The 18,467-nt window shown below is 38.2% G+C and overlaps 1 protein-coding gene and 1 long non-coding RNA gene across 3 annotated transcripts; one reads left to right on the top strand and one right to left on the bottom strand.

Moving 5' to 3' along the window:
- Positions 1 to 1,768: 1,768 nt before the first annotated feature.
- LOC119629874 (uncharacterized) lies at positions 1,769 to 10,619 on the top strand. The gene is made up of 2 exons (XR_005245762.2): positions 1,769 to 1,889; positions 10,377 to 10,619. It is a non-coding gene; the product is annotated as an uncharacterized LOC119629874 (long non-coding RNA).
- LOC105842586 (uncharacterized) lies at positions 1,883 to 16,932 on the bottom strand. Of its 2 annotated transcripts, XM_012696461.4 has the most exons (7): positions 16,557 to 16,932; positions 14,139 to 14,246; positions 12,964 to 13,064; positions 12,433 to 12,498; positions 10,284 to 10,568; positions 7,644 to 7,744; positions 6,766 to 6,890 (listed from the first exon to the last, which is right to left on the bottom strand). In XM_012696461.4, the coding sequence occupies exons 2-7, from the start codon at positions 14,239 to 14,241 to the stop codon at positions 6,881 to 6,883; spliced, it is 666 nt and encodes a 221-aa protein (XP_012551915.1). In that variant the 5' UTR covers positions 14,242 to 14,246; positions 16,557 to 16,932; the 3' UTR covers positions 6,766 to 6,880. The 2 variants fall into 2 exon arrangements, with proteins under 2 accessions (XP_012551914.1, XP_012551915.1); XM_012696460.4 differs by lacking the exon at positions 7,644 to 7,744 and having other exon boundaries at positions 1,883 to 6,890.
- Positions 16,933 to 18,467: the final 1,535 nt, after the last annotated feature.

Raw genomic sequence — 18,467 nt, 5'->3', positions numbered from 1 at the left:
CGTAGCTAAGTATTTTTTTGGAATGGTAATATTACAGATAGTACAAAAACATAGACAGGACATATGGGCGACGCAAGGATTATATGACGAAGGGAAGATTCGCTACCAGCTACTGGAGCGCTCCCAGAGAAGGCCTCCTACGAGGTCCAATCAAAGCATGCTAATAAAAGACATCACATATAATTTGACACCACAGTTTATTAATTATGTTTTATGCGAAGTAATATTATTTTGGCTAAACATTCATTTTACATCGAACATGTAGTAGTATTAGAATATAAAATTATCAATTATTACTGCGATCACTACACACATAATACACGACAATTAGATCAATAATAAAACGTACATATTAAAAAAAAAGATTCACAAAATGTTATTAATAATTATGTTGTTTTTATCACAACGAGTACATAAGTAGGTACAAGAGATTCCAATTTGTTACACGCGATTACTTCCCCTCTTTTTTTAAAAGTCATAGACGATTTTGAAAGAGCATGAAAATCACGAATATTAACAGAAATATTTTTTTTATTTCTACATTTTACGTAGGATATAATTATTTCATTTGATAAAATTATAGAGACCAACGATTTACAATTATATTCGAAATTATTGATATGGACAATACTGATATACGGAAGTGTAAAACATAGAGTATCTAAAAAATAGATAGGAATCATTGCATACAAACATTTAAAAAAAACGAATGATAAATTGTTTTTTTTTTATTTCGAAGACACGGATTTTCGCCTGTGATGTGCTCTCAGCACTGTGGAATACGAATGACCATTGACAAGATAATCATTCATCATCCCATGTTTTGGCTTGAGCAAAGGCTTACTTCAAAGATTTGTCCCAGTGGTATTGTTTTTATGAAGCACTTATGTTTAATTATGAAAGATGAATAGGTACAAAAATTTTATTCGTATATAACATATTACATTTATATATTATATAAATAGGAAATATATTTTACTATATGTAGGCAGCGAGAATGTCGGCGAGCAACATTTTCAAAATTTATGCTGGTCCCGCGACAGGACCTCGACTAATTATCGCTAAGTAAATTCTCAGTTATTTTTGTAAAAATAAACATACTAAAAAGATTGTTTTTCAGACTGTCACGTTAAGCTCGCGGAATACAAAAAGGGTTATTAGAAAAGAAAAAAAAAACTTAATAAAGTTCCTATTACTACGTACATTTAATTTAAATACAAATATCAATGTTATCCTTATGTACTGCATTTGTTACCAGACTATTGACCACAGAAAGCTGAATACAAACGCCAATCTTGACAGATTTAGTGTCTATCACAATAATGGCGATGGCCTTACTAACATTCCCTAAAATACAACCACTAAAAGGTAGTGTTAAAAGTAAGTAATTAACAATTTTATCTTAGAACGACCGATTTATTATGGAGTTTTCGAACTCATATCACAATGCGCATTACGTCTTGTGTTATTTTTTAGCTTCAGTAACTTTCCAGGATCACCGTGAAGAGATCCGAATATAAAGAAATAAAAAATGGCATTGTTGTTGGTTGTAGATTGAGGCTTCTGTAGTCATTGCCTCTTGTGTCTTTAAAAGGACAAAGCTTAATGGCCGCAGTACTAAACGTTAAATCGCTTATTTACACATAAAACGTTTAAGAATACTATAAAAATATCTTATATTTCGATTAAAAATCCTTAATTCAATGTATACAATTATTAACGGAAACAAAATCAATTAGGTTGACTATTTTTTTAAATGTGATGTCGACTTTTCCCGCCATTTATGAAAATCACACGTAAAATGACGTTTATGTTTATTCTATCAAATGAAGATGTCAAGAATAGAAAATGTTTTAAGAACAAGAAAGTGCGTTTAATAACTTCATCAGGTGATTCTAACATGAATACATTAGTAAATTCAATTTATCATAATTTTAAATTCAACTCACATTATTATCACTACGAAAATTCACATACAAACAATAATACTATGATTATTTATAATACGTTTAAAAACATTGATAATTTTCATTCGAAAACTACAAGTACATAAATAATTGGCCTTTTCACATGGCGGCCTTCTGATAAAACGGTCTTTGAATTGAGAATTATCGAGAGGGAGAGAGAAGACAGTGGAACAAGGGCGGATCCAGCTTTGGCGACAGGAGGGGGTCAAATAGTCAAATTTAGATGCGTTCGTTCCCAAACGTTTGCCATTATACAAAGTTATTATATTATATTAAATTAATTGAAATATTGAAGGTATGTAGTTACATAAAATCTGTATGTTGACAAAATATATAAATAAAATCATTATATTCAATTAGTGGCCCACCTAAGTCCTGGAACCAGCTCAGGGGGTGGTCATGACCCCATGACCCCCCCCCCCCCCCCCTGGATCCGCCATTGCAGTGGAAGGATGAAGTCATACCTAGACACAGTCCACTGAACTTGTCGGATCTTCGCAGTGGTTCGTTATTCTGATCCTGTAGTCGATTAGGTGAAGCACCGCTCTAGTTGGGACTAGTATTAGCAAATTCTCTCAGGTTGAGTCCGTGAGCTCACCTACCTTAGGCTACCAGCAATAGGTGGCGAAACAAGATGGAGTACCGAATGTTCAAAAAATAATAATCTAAAAGCTTTATAAGTTTAATTAGTTTAGATAAAATCGTGTTTTCGTATTCGAGGTAAACGCTTTGACGAAGTAATAAAGTTTCAAAATGGACGCCAACCCACGCGGGCTCCGGCGTGCCTAGTGCGCTACGTTTGCCGCTAGGGGCGCTGTTCCGAGTCCATACGAGCTTGAGTTAACTTTTACGCGATCGAGAACGTTAAAAACTCGCACTAAGCACACGGGTCAAATCTAGAATGCCTAAGCCTTAATTCAATTCTCATTCTCAATTCAAGGACCGAATATTTTAAGTTTAAGATAGTAGGTACAAAATGATTTTTACTTAAATTTTATTTAAAGAGTACACGTCAGTCTTCCATAATACGAGTACGAGGCCGTTCAGTAAATCACTACGGAATTTATTTATATCCTATGTGTTTGGTGCGAGTTTTTTAACGTTCTCGATAAAGTAAAAGTTAACTCAAGTTTGTACGGTGTTGGAACGTTTGCCTATTTTTGCCGCTAGAGGCGCTGTTCAAATACGATTTAGAATTAACTTTTACGCTATCGAGAACGTTAAAAAATTCGCATAAACTCACACTGAGCACAGCACTTATATTGAACAGCGAGATTGCAGTGAAATATGTCTGAATGAAAACATTGGGATGATTCTAGAGTTTTAATTAACTAGAGGACCGGACAGATGTTTTACAATCGTCTTAAATTCGAAAATTTCAAACAATTACTTTTGGTAAATAAGTAATCAGAAAAAAAAAAACAAAATGTGTGCAATTCACACGTGGTAGAAGTGAAACCTTCCAAAATTAAAATACAATTATCCTAAACGTCTTAAGTATATGTAAAATCTTGTCATTAGTAAATAATTGTAAGGTAGCGCCCTCTGTGAATTGATATTTTAATTTCACGTATAATCCTAAATTAAAATTCACTACAAGAGCTTTCATACACACGTTAGTATTAAAAAATCTCACAGATGGCGCTGTATTAAATAGTATGTATATTTCTGTCTCATTCTTTGCTGGCTTCATCCTACACATTTTTGTATTTGTGTCTCTTACCTGTCGTTTTTTCCGTTGCATCCGGTTTGAAATCACAACGATTCTAAAGAAGTTTTCACTTCAAAATGGTTTTGTGGCGCGATGATACGCGACACAATCAAGGTCACATTGTGCTGCCAATAATAGGCGATTTCCAAAAGTTTGGGAGCCAATGACATTATTAGACGCCTTAGAATATTTTGCACCTTTCGAATCGAAGTGGCTTTGGATTAATCCAGAATTCTTGTTTTTTTTTTTTGGTAAACGTCAAAAATGTTTGTTTTTATTGCCTTTGTAGGCAGACGAGCATACGGCCCACCTGATGGTGAGTGGTTACCGTTGCCCATGGACCTCAGCAATGCCAGGGGCAGAGCCAAGCCGCTGCCTACGTAGCAGTAGCATTGAAGAATTGTTAATTTTTCAGTTTCGATTTTAATAGTTTAAGCCCTTAAAGCGCATACCTTAAAGCTTAATGTATTCGCTTGATTTAGGAGAGACGGAAAGTGTACTTTGCCCATTAAAATTTTTTTTTTATTAACTCTTAGAATACATGTTCATAAATCCTTCAAACTATAAATATAATTTTTCTTAAATTTTTTAAAGTTCAACCACTTCAATTCTAAAGTTGCAATTTATCGAAGCAACAGTGCTTGTCAAACAGAACGAATATTTTTCGTGATTTAGATTTTTATTTATTTATTACTTAGATGGGTGGACGAGTTCACGTTTCACCCGATGTTAAGCAGTCACCGGAGCTCATAGACATCTACAACGTAAATGCCGCCACCCACCTTGAGATACGAATTCTAAGGTCTCAGTATAGTTAGTTACAACGGCATATACATATTTTAATTGTTCTGGGAAATTACGAATTCAATACACAATGTGAACACAATATTTAAGTTAGTATAATATGTTTGACGGGTTCCCCACGATTTTAGGTTTTATTGAGCTCTCGATGTTCTGTTGTAAGCATACCGATCGCGGTTTTAATTCATTCAAAAAAGGCCACAGAATTTCAAATCACTCCACAGTCAAATCACTACAATCTCGAGTATGATATAAGTCAATATATAGAGTATTTAATAAACCTACTTTTTTTTTAATTATAATTATTAAGAACACTAAACATCGAATCACGAACGAATTACACAGACAATTAATTTATAATAAACGACGGTAGATGTAAAATTGGACACTAATAAGCCGCACGTCGGAGCCATAAAATCGGAACGTCACTTTGAATATATCTGCAATTGCAATTTGCATTCGTTAATACGCCGAAAGACTTTTCTCTCTCCTATAAAGTAGAACGTCCGACTTAATATAGCTTTGACGGTGACACCTCGAGTACAGGTCGCGTCAAAGGGCAACGTACATGGAAGCTATGGAGGGTAGAAGTAAGGAGCACTATATCAGTGCATTATAAATGACCGCTGAAGCCAATTAAGGTGGCGCCACAGTAGCAAGTGGAAAGAAATTGAAGTCGTCGTGGCCTAAAGGATAAGACGTCCGGTGCATTCGTCTTGAGCGATGCACTAGTGTTCGAATCCCGCAGGCGGGTACCAATTTTCCTAATGAAATACGTACTCAACAAATGTTCACGATTGACTTCCACGGTGAAGGAATAACATCGTGTAATAAAAATCAAACCCGCAAAATAATAATTTGCGTAATTACTGGTGGCAGGACCTCTTGTGAGTCCGCGCGGGTAGGTACCACCGCCCTGCCTATTTCTGCCGTGGAGCAGTAATGCGTTTCGGTTTGAAGGGTAGGGCAGCCGTTGTAACCATACTGACATCTTAGAACTTATATCTCAAGGTGGGTGGCGAATTTACGTTGTAAATGTCTATGGGCTCCAGTAACCACTTAACAACTTGCCGTCTACATGCGGTAGGCAGCGGCTTGGCTCTGCCCCTGGCATTGCTGAAGTCCATGGGCGACAGTAACCACTCACCATCAGGTTGACCGTATGCTCGTCTGCCTATAAGGGCAATAAAAAAAACAGTTATTCAACTTGTCCCCTAGATGATGCCAAGACAGTGCTCCTAACTTCTACCCTCCATAATTGAAGCTTAGAAATAAACCGTCTCCGATATTCCCGTTACCGTAGTGAACACTTCAACGCGAGCCGTGCTAGTCTAATCTGTACCGATCGAGATTAGGGAACAGGTACTAGATTGCAAAGGGTAAGGTTGCGAGAAGCAAACAGCAAAAACCCTTGCGAATAAATACATCCCAGAACACAGTGTAATGTAATAAGGAACCATTCCGTTTGCTAATTGTTCAAGTTTGGGCTGAATTGGGAATACCGCGCTGTATTGAAATGGGTACTACAGTAATTAGTTTCCGAAATTCAACTGTTTATTTTCTGTTTTTTGAATATACATTAATTGACATATGTCATTTATTCACTTAACTGATGAGAAGTAAGCGAATTTGATTAGTCCGGTATTGCCAGCGCTGTTTTTTAACGGGATTCCATCGTCAGCCGAAACTTAAATTCCAATGCTTCAATGAAGAATTGTTAAGAACAAATTTGATCAAGTCAATAGTTTTTGTAACAGCCTCATATTGTCACTTTAATTACGGACAAAAATATACTGAAATGCGAAACAATACGGGTACCGAATAGATGCAATGATCCAAACCATATATAAACATCAAGCGGTTTTTCTGTTAATAAGTTAATAATAAAAAAGTTATTTATTCCATGCAATTAATACAACTTTTTTAAAAATATTCATGTTATTATTCTGAATTATTATATGCACCCCTCTCAGGTGAAGGCCTTCAAAGATTTCCATTTTGTTTTTGTCTCTGGCGACATAAATCTAGTGTGGTCTAGCAAGTTTAATAAGTTAATAAGTACATCGAATTGTACCACCGTAGGGCTGTACCACCGATTCCCAAATTTCCCGTACCGCCCCCTCGTGTACAGACAAAAAAACTTTGAGAACATCCGACTTAGACCAATTTTGTTCTTAACCAACAATTCGAAGTTGAATTTTCGGTTACTGTAATTGACACCCGATGCTTATAGCGTTGAATATCGGCGCCGCCCCAAGGCCCCCGTCCCCGTCAGCCATCCCGACCAGGAACTTGGCCCTGGTACAGTCCCCGCATGTACAGTTGTCCGTTAGCGTGCAAAGTCCCCTCGCGGTCGCTATCGCCTCCCATTTGATTTGTTCGTCGACGTTGCCGCTCTTGTTTAGGAGGTTCTGAAATCGGCGTTTAAACGATCGTCGGTAATTCGTTTCAAATTTCGTATAAAATCCAAAATACAATTGAAAGTTTTAGTTTAGATAGTCATTACTTAAAGTTTGTCAGGAGCATTTAGGTTTTTTTCCCCGAGACACGAGATAAGATTGTCGTACGAAATTGAACATCTGAGTCCACGGAATGACATTAGTGCTTTTTGTATCTTGCACTCTAAGTGCTCTGAGAGATTCTCTGAGATGACTTAATTATCTCCTTTTTACAATCACAGCATCTACCCCGGAGCAAGTCCTTAACAGTAGAGCGATGTTTACGAATACAAGATTGAGTTCGAGTCCAGTTTGTGATAGTTCTGCTCACTTTGAGACACAGGTTTGAGGTCGTGACTTAAAATAGCTAAGCTACCTTCGGAAAACGTTCGCTTGGCGGCTAAAATTAGAACTATTGCAGTAGTAACTAGTGTTATTAATTCAGAATAAAAAGCAGAAATCATAATCTAGCCTTACTGCTTATAATCCTATCTTAATATTGCACGAAAAGTCTTTTATTTACACGTAATGTTCTATTTTAATAGTATTTTAAAGCTTAGAAAATGCTATTCGAGTTTAAATCACTGTTGAAACTATGTGGGTAGTTGCAGATTGTTTCAAGCCGCTTTTTAAAATTGATATAGGAGTGAACAGTGAGCACGCTAAAACCCTAACGTGTTTAGCGAAAACCAGAAGCATATTATTAGTATTAAACGGATAACTCACGTATTGGAACTATGTTCTCCTTGTTTGGGGAGTTCTTCCTCGTCCGAGTCCCCGGTGGACACAAGCCGTGGGGGCAAAGCCCCGGCGACGTCGCCACGCATCTAAACCCAATATGTGAGTTATACGTTTCGTTGTAACCAGGATCGTTTACAAGCTCTTAATACGTTTAAAACTACGTTTAATTGAAGTAACACCAAAGTAAGTTTAAGCCAATTAAAGTAACACTAGATCAGCCTTTCCCAAAGTGGGCGAAAACGCACCCTTGTGGGCGCTGGAGGACCCAAAAAAAAAATGGAGGCGTTCTGTAGAGGCCGGGGAGGCGATTTGTAATTTCATCTAGGAGGACTCTTAGACACCGACTGAGCTCTCGCTATAGTGGTCGTTAGTAGGTGAAAAAATGGGGGCGTTAAAAAATAATTTATTCTCAAAGTGGGCAGTAGACAATATAAGTTTGGGAACCGTTGCACTAGATGATGACCGAGCTTTACTCGGTTTTGTTTTGTTTGATAACGCCATCTTGTTGTCATTAAAGCGTTTAGTTGCCCTCAATTAAAAAAAATAGTATTATTATTCGCCAATAGATGTCGGGAAGAGTTGATTAATAAAAACACGAATAAAACAACATTTTCTGAAAATAAATCGCAGCTAGATCGATTTATCGCCCTCGAAATCCTCTGTATACTAAATTTTATGAAAATCGTTGGAGCCGTTACCGAGATTCAGATTATATATATATATATAAAAGAATTGCTCGTTTAAAGGTATAAGATTTCGAAATTTATCGGATCTGATTCGATTTGGTATTTATTTAGTACAACTTGTGACCAAACAGACAATTCAGTCGACATTGTGATTATGCGTGTTTGTTTCACTGAAGGGTTTATTGTCGTTCTTTCGCAATGTACTTGTCTAGTAAGTAAGAGGCTGCAAAACAATTTAAAAAGGTTAATATGAAACATCTGAACTTAGTGCAAAACAATAGACTAATATTAGAAACTGTGCCCGGAAATGTATTTAGCCATCCTCCGATATTTGTAACAGCGAATGCCTCTTAAAAGTAAGCTGCCCGAATGCCAACGATTCGCCCACCCCAGACTAACAGCTTAGGTAGGCAAAACCTTTAACCAATTACGAAAGAATTAATATAGCCAACGATAATTGAAAAATTGATTCTTGTTTTGTATTTCAATTGTTTCGAATCCTTTATAAAATGAGATACATTCGCCATATTGAATATCGAACGATAACTATTAATCTAACGTAGCTACGCAAAAAGGACGCCATTATGTATGCGTCTCACTCGTCTTAGCCCTGTGCATGGAGGATGGAGGTAAGGAGAATTAATTTAAATGTCAGCCAAGTTGAACTAGTGTCCTAAACCCAATGAGTTTCTCGCCGGATCTTCTCAGCGGGTCGTGATTCCGATCCGGTGGTAGATTAAGCCAAGCATTGCTCTTGCTAGAACTAGTGTTAGCAAACTCTCTCAGGTTGATCCCGCGAGCTCACCTACCAGCCAAAGCGTTACTGCGGCGAATAGGTAGGGCAAAGAAAGTAGTTACATTTTAAGAAGTAAGTAAGCAGCAAATTACTTCTCAGAGACCCACCAATACACGGCCGGCGTAGCAAGCGGTGGTATGAATCGAGCAGTTGTAAGCGGAGTGAGGTCTGCAGAGTTCAACATTAAATATCTTTTGGCGTTATCTTTGAAGTGACAACCCTTGCTGATGTGTCGTCACCCTAATTAGTCGCTTTTGCACATTTGTAGAGAATGAGCGTGTGCTCCTTACCTCTACCCTCCGCAATTCCATGTAAAATACAATATAGAGATAATAATTTAAAATCGTGGCTCCCTCTTGCATAATTACGTTCATTATATCAGCTCTTTGACAAATTCAAGTAAGTAACGTGTCAGTGTCAAAAGGTGACTATTTAACAGAGTGCAAATTACTAAGTTAAAATTAAATAAAAGTGAAAGAAATTTCGTTCGATTGAACTTTAAAAATACATATTATTATGATATAATAAATAATACATATTTCAAAAATTACTAGAATTGAACATTTCCTGGTACTGTATAACCATCGCATGGTTAACAATGTGAGTCCATTACCAATGGCGAGAACTTTATAAATTTACGGGGTATAATGATATAACATATTATTACAAATTTGATAGACTTTGAACACGAAATCACATAAAGAACGCGCGATACAGTAGTAGTTTTATTTAAAAAGGCAAAGGTATCACACCATACTGCCTAATCTTTTATATTATTATAACTTTTTTTTTTATGAAATGTGATATTATGATATGAAATGAAGCTGATTAATAAATGAAATATGGCATGGCATGAAATGAAATGAAATGAAAAATGATAGTAAGGAGTGAAATGAAATGAAGAATTTGAGACATTAATCAACTGGGATGAATTTAAATGAAATGAGATGATATGGGATGAAATATAATCTCAATAAAATGGTGGTCGTTTACTGAGATTTTTTTAGTAGACTTTTTGGAGGATCCCGTAAGTAATGAAATTGATAATCTTTTAAATTAAGCACAGATACTGTAACACGGATTAAAAAAAAAGTGACATATTATGTACATAAGATAAAAAAGGTTGTCATTCATGAACCTCACCTTCATGACCTCGACGTTGCTGGCTTTCCACATACCCAAATCGCGTCGATGCTGTTCCATTTTCAACTTATTCTTCTTCTTCTTCTTCTTCAGAGTGGTGCAGTATACCGACGTGTCTTCGCTGGCGGCAATCGAAGTCTCGTCGAATTGTATCGAGTTCGCGTCGTATGTCGTGGACGCGGTATCGTCGATGTCCCTCGTCGCGTCCGGAGACACGTCGCAGTCGAGGGTCGATGTGGTGGTCGCGTCGGGAGACGACGGATTGTTTAGAATGTGATAGCTAAGCTAGAAGGAGTTGAAGGAATTTAACACTAATTATACCAATACTTACTGGTACCTATTTCTATCATAGCGGGTAGATAACTGTATACGACAAGTATTACTCAAAATGGGACTTTTTGGCGGGAACGCGAGGAGTGAAGTTGTGTGATTTGTTTTATTTTGTCTATTTAGTGTTTCTTCAGGTTTAAATGTGTAATAACGGTGGTTTATTAACTGTTTAATATCTGTGAAAGTGCACAAATGTGGGAAAATGAAACAAAGCCGCTGGACGCAACTTCTCGGGATCCTCCAAAAAGTCCACTGAAAAAATCTCAGTAAATGACCACCATTTTACTGAGATTATATTTCATCCCAGATGATTAACGTCTCAAATTAATCATCTTCATTTCATTTCACTCCATATTATCATTTTTCATAAAAATAAGAATATAAATTAAAATAAGACATGACCTTAGTTAGTCTTAGTTACCAGGTCGTAAAATCACTTAAAAAAAAGTATTATTCAAAATAAACAAAACATCGAAAAAAAAAAATAGTATAAAAATTGTAGATAATTTTTTTAAGAAGAAGTCATGAAGTCAAATGTGCAAAAGCATTAAGAGGATACGTTCATTTTCAATGCAAATGTTCAAAATTGGTCAACTGGCCATTTGGTCATTTGGTCATTTGGTCATTGGGTCATTGGGTCATTTGGTCATTTGGTCATTTGGTCATTTGGTCATTTGGTCATTTGGTCATTTGGTCATTTGGTCATTTGGTCATTTGGTCATTTGGTCATTTGGTCATTTGGTCATTTGGTCATTTGGTCATTTGGTCATTTGGTCATTTGGTCATTTGGTCATTTGGTCATTTGGTCATTTGGTCATTTGGTCGTTTGGTCATTTGGTCATTTGGTCATTTGGTCATTTGGTCATTTGGTCATTTGGTCGTTTGGTCATTTGGTCATTTGGCCCGGGTATGTTTAGTGTTAAATCGATCTGAACTCGTGTTTCCCGAGAGCTGTGATGGGACTTTCTATAAACAAGGTTTGGCGAGTCTTTTTTTTTATTGGTCGTGTAGGCAGACGAGCATACGGCCCATCTGATGGTAAGTGGCTACCGCCGCCCATAGACTCCAGCAATGTCAGGGGCAGAGCCATGCCGCTGCCTACCGTTAAATACTCTCCACTCACCAGAAGTTTTTTTCCTACCTATGCTGATAGCCTTGAGAGGCAATGTCAGCTTCTCCTTGACGTGAAGGTGAGCTCACGGGGCTCTAAGCACGAGTGTTGGTAATATTGGCAAGAGCAGTGCTTCGCAGAATCTACCGCTGGATCGGAAACGCGACTCACTAAGAAGATCCGGTGAGAAACTCAGTGGACTAAACGCCAGCAGGAGGCAGTGGCTGACACTGCTGATATCAATGTCGATTAGCCACGGCAACTATTCACCATTAAGCGAGCCATATGTTCATCTATCGGCAACGACAAAAACAATGACAACAGAGCACCGAGTTTTTTTTTAAAATAATTATGAACAAGAGATTTAAGGCACACACAGACACTCCTAAATAAATGATAATTATTGACTACTAGCTGACCCGGCAGACTTCGTAGTGCCTCAATCGATAAATAAGTGGCCTAAACTTTTGTACACCTAAAATAAACTTAAAACAAACAAAAGGGATTCGTCGACACATCAAAGGAAAAACAATATTGTTATTTTTATTTAATTCCGAGCATTTTCATATTTATCTAACCTTTTAAACCTTCCCTGGACTTCCAAAAATAATTCAAGACCAAAATTAGCCAAATCAGTCCAGCCGTTCTCGAGTTTTAGCGAGACTAACGAACAGTAATTCATTTTGATATTATTTACTATAAAAGTACCTGTGGCTCGTCCAGTTTGCTGGAATCGCTGATCCGACGCGTTGTGACGTCTTGCTGCGGTGAATACTGTTACAAAACAAATTACATTCGGATCATCACAATTCGAATAAGGCGTAACAGATATCAGACATACGCATGCAATATAATCTCACACGTTGGGGCTCAGAAGAAATAACCCTTAAATACAATACTAATTAGAAATTGATTTAATTATTACGAATATTAAATTAGACTTCACTGGGACCTCTTGTGAGTCCGCGCGGGTAGGTACCACCGCCCTGCCTATTTCTGCCGTGAAGCAGTAATGCGTTTCGGTTTGAAGGGTGGGGCAGCCGTTGTAACTACACTTGAGACCTTAGAACTGATATCTCAAGGTGGGTGGCGCATTTAGGTCGTAGATGTCTATGGGCTCCAGTAACCACTTAAAACCAGGTGGGCCGTGAGCTCGTCCACCTATCTAAGCAATAAAAAAAAAAAAGATGGACTCACCTGTACCGGCATAACAATAACATGAGAAGGGCTTATGCTCACCTCATCATCGCTGTCCAGATTAAGCATGGACAGCTCGGCGAAGGCACTGTCGACGGTTATGCCCTTACTGGTCGACGGTATTGGCGAGTCAGGCGTCTGTACTGTGCGCGTAAATGATTAAATTAATTGGGTGCCCAGTCATCGTTTTCGTCGAACCCGTCGCATGCGATGAAGGGCTCGACGAGTAAATTAACCCTCAGAGACAGCCCACTGAGTTTCTCGCCGGATCTTCTCAGTGGGTCGCGTTTCCGATCCCGTGGTAGATTCTGCGAAGCACGGCTCTTGCTAGGGTTCGTGTTAGCAACGTCGTCAGGTTTGAACCCCGTGAGCTCACCTACTAGTTAAGGTTACGCTGATATAGCCTCTCAATGCTATCAGCTTAGGTAGGAAAAAAAAATGGGTGTGCTTACTGCTAATGCCGGTCTCAAGCCCGGATGAGAAAAGGGGAGGGTTGAGATGGAGTTTGACCTGTCCACCGTAAAACACTGAACGTAGAATGTCGGGTGGCGGTTGATTAGCCAAATAAGACTTCAGCGGCTTCGGAGAACTAAATCTCTTCCAAAAGCACTGCCGTGAAAAGACGCGGAACTGCACCATGTGTATTTTCCCAAGAAAGCTTCACGAGGTCACGACCTTCAGCAGTAAAGATCATTAACGCAAGGAGGAGGAGCTTACTGGCAGAATAGGTTCTATTGTGGTACCACTATTCCGTGTATTTGTGCCGTGAAACCGGCTATTTCGGTTTGAAAGTCAGGCCAGTCTATTTTTCTTCTTACCCTTATCCCATATAGTGTGGCATCGACACAGCGTGTCTTCTTATTATAATGCGATCGAGATGGCGTGAATAATGCGACAGACTGCATGCTTCAAACAACATTCTTTAAGTTAGAGAAGGGTGGCCCAGTCGTTAAGTAATAAAAACTGAGGTCCCCCGTTGTGATGACTCTCAGTTAACACGGGTATGTACCACCACCCTGCCTATATCTACCGTGAAGCAGTAATGCGTTTCAGTTTGACGAGTGAAACGCAGCCGTTGTGTGCCAAAACAGAGATTTCAAACTCATGTCTCGAGGTGGGTGGCATTTACGTTGTGGATGTCTTAAGATTCCAGTAACCACTTACCACCAGACCTCCATAAAATCATAATGCAACAAAGAAACATACATAGACCTTACCTCGCTCGGTGCTCTGGCTTGACTGGAGGAGGTTTTCCGTCGAGGGCTGCTCCTGGTTGTCGCGGCTCCTTCCCTTGAACAGCCCGAACTTGGTTGGCGCCATTGTTCCTTTAAAACACTCATACGTTGTACCTCAATCGTCGCTGAATCGTCACGCGCAGCCCTCCACAAAGAGTCCCTCCCAGTTCTGTGGCCGGCATCGTGTCGGTTCACTACCGGTTTCGCGTTTACGATAAGCAATGGAGCTTTATTAAACAAAACGATCATTCGTAGTTTTAATGCTAGTAACCTTGAGGGGTCATATTAGCTTTACCAGACGAGTAGCGGAGAGAGATCAGCTAGGGAGACTACTAATGTATGCCCTAGCCAGAGCAGCGCTTCGTTGTCAAATACTTAGGCGTCACCCTCGACAAAAAGATGACATTCCGCCCCCATATAAAGACGGTACGCGACCGTGTCGCCTTCATACTAGGACGTCTCTACCCGATGATATGCAGCCGAAGTAAAATGTCCCTTAGAAATAAGGTGACACTCTACAAAACTTGCATACGCCCCGTCATGACCTATGCAAGTGTAGTGTTCGCTCACGCGGCCCGCACTCACCTAAAGTCATTCCAAGTCATACAATCCCGTTTTTGCAGGATAGCCGTCAGAGCCCCGTGCTTCGTCAGGAACGTCGACCTCCATGACGACCTGGACTTACAGCCCATCAGTAAATATTTACAGTCTGCGTCGATGTTCGTTGAATCTACACTTTGAAAAGGTGGCACGGTACGACATGAAAACCCTCTTGTCGTGGCCGCAGGGAATTACATATACGATCCTGTAGACTGAATGGTAAATAGTCGACGTCGCCCTAAACACGTCGTTACGGATTAGGTACCACTTTTAGGTACCACAAGCACCGGTCACTGTCCTCGCCGAACCCGTCGCTTGCGACGAAGGGCTCGACGAGTGAATTAACCCATAGACACAGCCCACTGAGTTTCTCGCCGGATCTTCTCAGTGAGTCGCGTTTCTGAGCCGTTGGTAGATTCTGCGAAGCACTGCTCTTTATAGGGCCAGTGTTAGCAATACTTCCGGTTTGAGTCCCGTAAGCTCACCTACGTGTTAGGGTGAAGCTGAAATAGCCTTTTTTTACTGGTGATAGGACCTTTTGTGAGTTCGCGCGGGTAGATACCACCACCCTGCCTGTTTCTGCCGTGAAGCAATAATGCGTTTCGGTTTGAAGGGTGGGGCAGCCGTTGTAACTATACTTGAGACCTTAGAACTTATATCTCAAGGTGGGTGGCGCATTTACGTTGTAGATGTCTATGGGCTCCAGTAACCACTTAACACCAGGTGGGCTGGGAGCTCGTCCACCCATCCAAGCAACAAAAAAAACAAACTGCAGAGAAGGTTGGCGAGCACGGGCTGAGCTATAGAGATTTATTGGGATTTGCTAAGAGTTGTCCGAGACGGAGGCGCTCCGAAGATCTGACAACTCAAAGACAAGTGCTTCGCGAATGCATCTACTACCAGCATCGGAGTCGCAACTCGCTGAGAAGAATGTTTAGTACATTTGGACACATTTTAGTACAGCTACTCACCAATAGATGGCGATATTTCAAAAAAAAAAAATGAAAAACAAAATGGACGCCAGAAATTTGTTAACGTTTGTAGACATGATAAATGATTTTGCTTGATGTACATGTGAGTTTTTTTTTTAATCACTTTTATGATAATTATCATTTTCTTGTTACTTTATATTTTATCATTAACATAATATTTGCTCTAATGTTAGTTTTCAATGTCTTATCGACTTACAATAATTAAAATTAAATTAAACTTTGAAAAAATTCACAATAGAAAAAAACATTTTTTTTTCCCGTCAAAACAGCAATTTGTTGAATGTCAAAATATTATTAAATAAAAACAATAATCTGCGCGGTGCATTAATCTGACTTTTTTTTAAGTATTCTATTAGTTAGTCATTAAAACAAATCCTTTTAATTTAGATTGGTACTTAATTCATTGCAGCGTATACAAGCGTATGGAATACTGCGGGCTATGAGCAACCTAGCGACCTAGGCTATTGACATACAGCAAATTGAGTGATTGATCTAGAGCTGTGACTGCCTTAAAAATATGCAATATATAAATTTTTAATTAGTACAATTATCCGAACTTAATAAATATGTTGCATATTAGGAACCGATTAAGAAGATGAAATAAGCGATATGTCTGCCGAAGGCGCTTATACGAGCCGGTTTTAATTGTAATAAATATTGCGTATAAACATCTTAACCAGGCACTATGTAGTGTAATAGCTGTTTTTTTTTATTCATTTTTTATTACTACATAATTAAATTTGAATATCGGCAACATTATCAATAGGTGATGAATGCAAAGAGCTTAAAATCTTCCGATCAAACTTACCCTTTCCGAAGAAGGCTGCGGGAAAATCAGATGAAAACACTTATACCATATTGTCACTACTATATATCTAATTCAATATGTGCATTTTGTTAATTCAACAGATAAAAAACATAAGATAAAAATCTATTTTTGATTGTAATAACGTTCAAATGGTTATGACTCTTTTTTATTTTAAGCGGTTTTTTCGATGTAAATTGAACACTCTGTGCTTCCCTCAATAAACACTGGAAAGTTTCATGAAATGGATGTATCTAGTGACGTTAGGAATGTATCCTAGTATCAGATTAGACAAAATATACGCACTAGTATTATGTTTGATGGAAAATAATATAGATGTTAATCGTTTATATTTTTACTATTACAGAATATCCATTATAAACTACGATTGACTTTTAACTTCTTTGTATACCACAGTAGTTGGGACGTTAAGTTCTTAGAAGGGTAGAGATGTAATTAGATTTTCTAATGCACTTTTAAACCTGAGCTGGTAGCTAGCACCTTAAGTAATTACATTTAGTTTCATAAAACACGAATAATCTTACAAAAAAATTGAATAAAACATGTCTTTTTTATCTAATAAATTTCGCTACCTATTCTTGCAGTATCTGTTCCGATATCAGATACAGAATAGTATTTTTGGTGAACTGCTCCGCCATTTTGTGACACGGAATGCGCGCGCAATACTTATTCGATTTTCTGATCGTGTTTCTATTTATACAGACATGTAAACATACTTAAATTATATATATATACGAAACACGTGTTTGTCATACAAATTAAATTTGAATTTTTCAACTAAGTTTTTGTCATGCGTCATAGATGAAATTTTTGGAGAACGTTATTAACTACTTTTACCGACTAGGTTGTCTTATGAGCATACAAGGGTTGGAAAATGCATTCCAGCGGTCATATAGAACAATAAATCGATAAGCATCGTCTGGGACAGACACCTACATAGTAATAGATAGGTACTAAGTGCTTCCTTCACCCCGACGGGGAGAGGGAGGATATATTTATCTACCCCGACTTACCCTGCATCGATTGTGTAATTATTATGGTATTGGTTGCGCTCGTATACATGTATACAGGGTGTTCCGGAAAGAATGGATAATCCTGAAACACCTCATAGTAGAAATATCGGACAAAAATTAAAAAAAAAATCTCAGGTAGTACCCAAACTAGATATTGTAAAAAAAAGTTGATATTTTCCCTACTGCTCTGCGTTTCTGCAATATACAACAGTTACAAATAAATGAATAGGCTTTTTGGTGTTATAATATTCTACATGGACTATATACTAAGGAATATACAGGAAATCGTATGTGTAGCTAGTCACGCTAGTGTAATTTTTTATAAAAGTTAATCCTGAACTTAAATTGTAATCATGAAATTTGGTATTTTTCCTGCGTACTACCTAACAAATATATATATTTTTTTATTTTGAGTCCCCAATAGCTCTATTAAGAGGTGTTTCAGGATGGTCCATTCTTTCCGAGACACCCTGTACATGGTTCGATTATTCCGATTTGTTAATAAAGTACTTAAGATGAATCAACATCGTGAATTTAATTTTTTTATTTTTTTTATTGCCTTTTTAGGCAGACGAGCATACGGCCCACCTGATGGTGAGTGGTTACCGTCGCCCATGGACTTCAGCAATGCCAAGGGCAGAGCCAAGCCGCTGCCTACCGCTTAATACTCTCCACATCGAATGAAATGTTAAGATTCGGTACTGTTGTCATTTTGAATTCGTATTTTAAATGTTCTGTACTACGTGTTTTTATTATGTAACGAATATTATATAGTATTTAAGTATTTTTACATAGGGACCCCTCGAAAATTACTTGAGACCATAGAACTTGTATCTCAAGGTGGGTGGCGCGTTTACGTTGTGGATGTCTATGGGCTCCG

Source organism: Bombyx mori, chromosome 2, assembly GCF_030269925.1.
Source record: "Bombyx mori chromosome 2, ASM3026992v2".
Lineage (NCBI taxonomy): Eukaryota > Metazoa > Arthropoda > Insecta > Lepidoptera > Bombycidae > Bombyx > Bombyx mori.
This window is presented reverse-complemented; position numbering and strand designations above follow the sequence as displayed.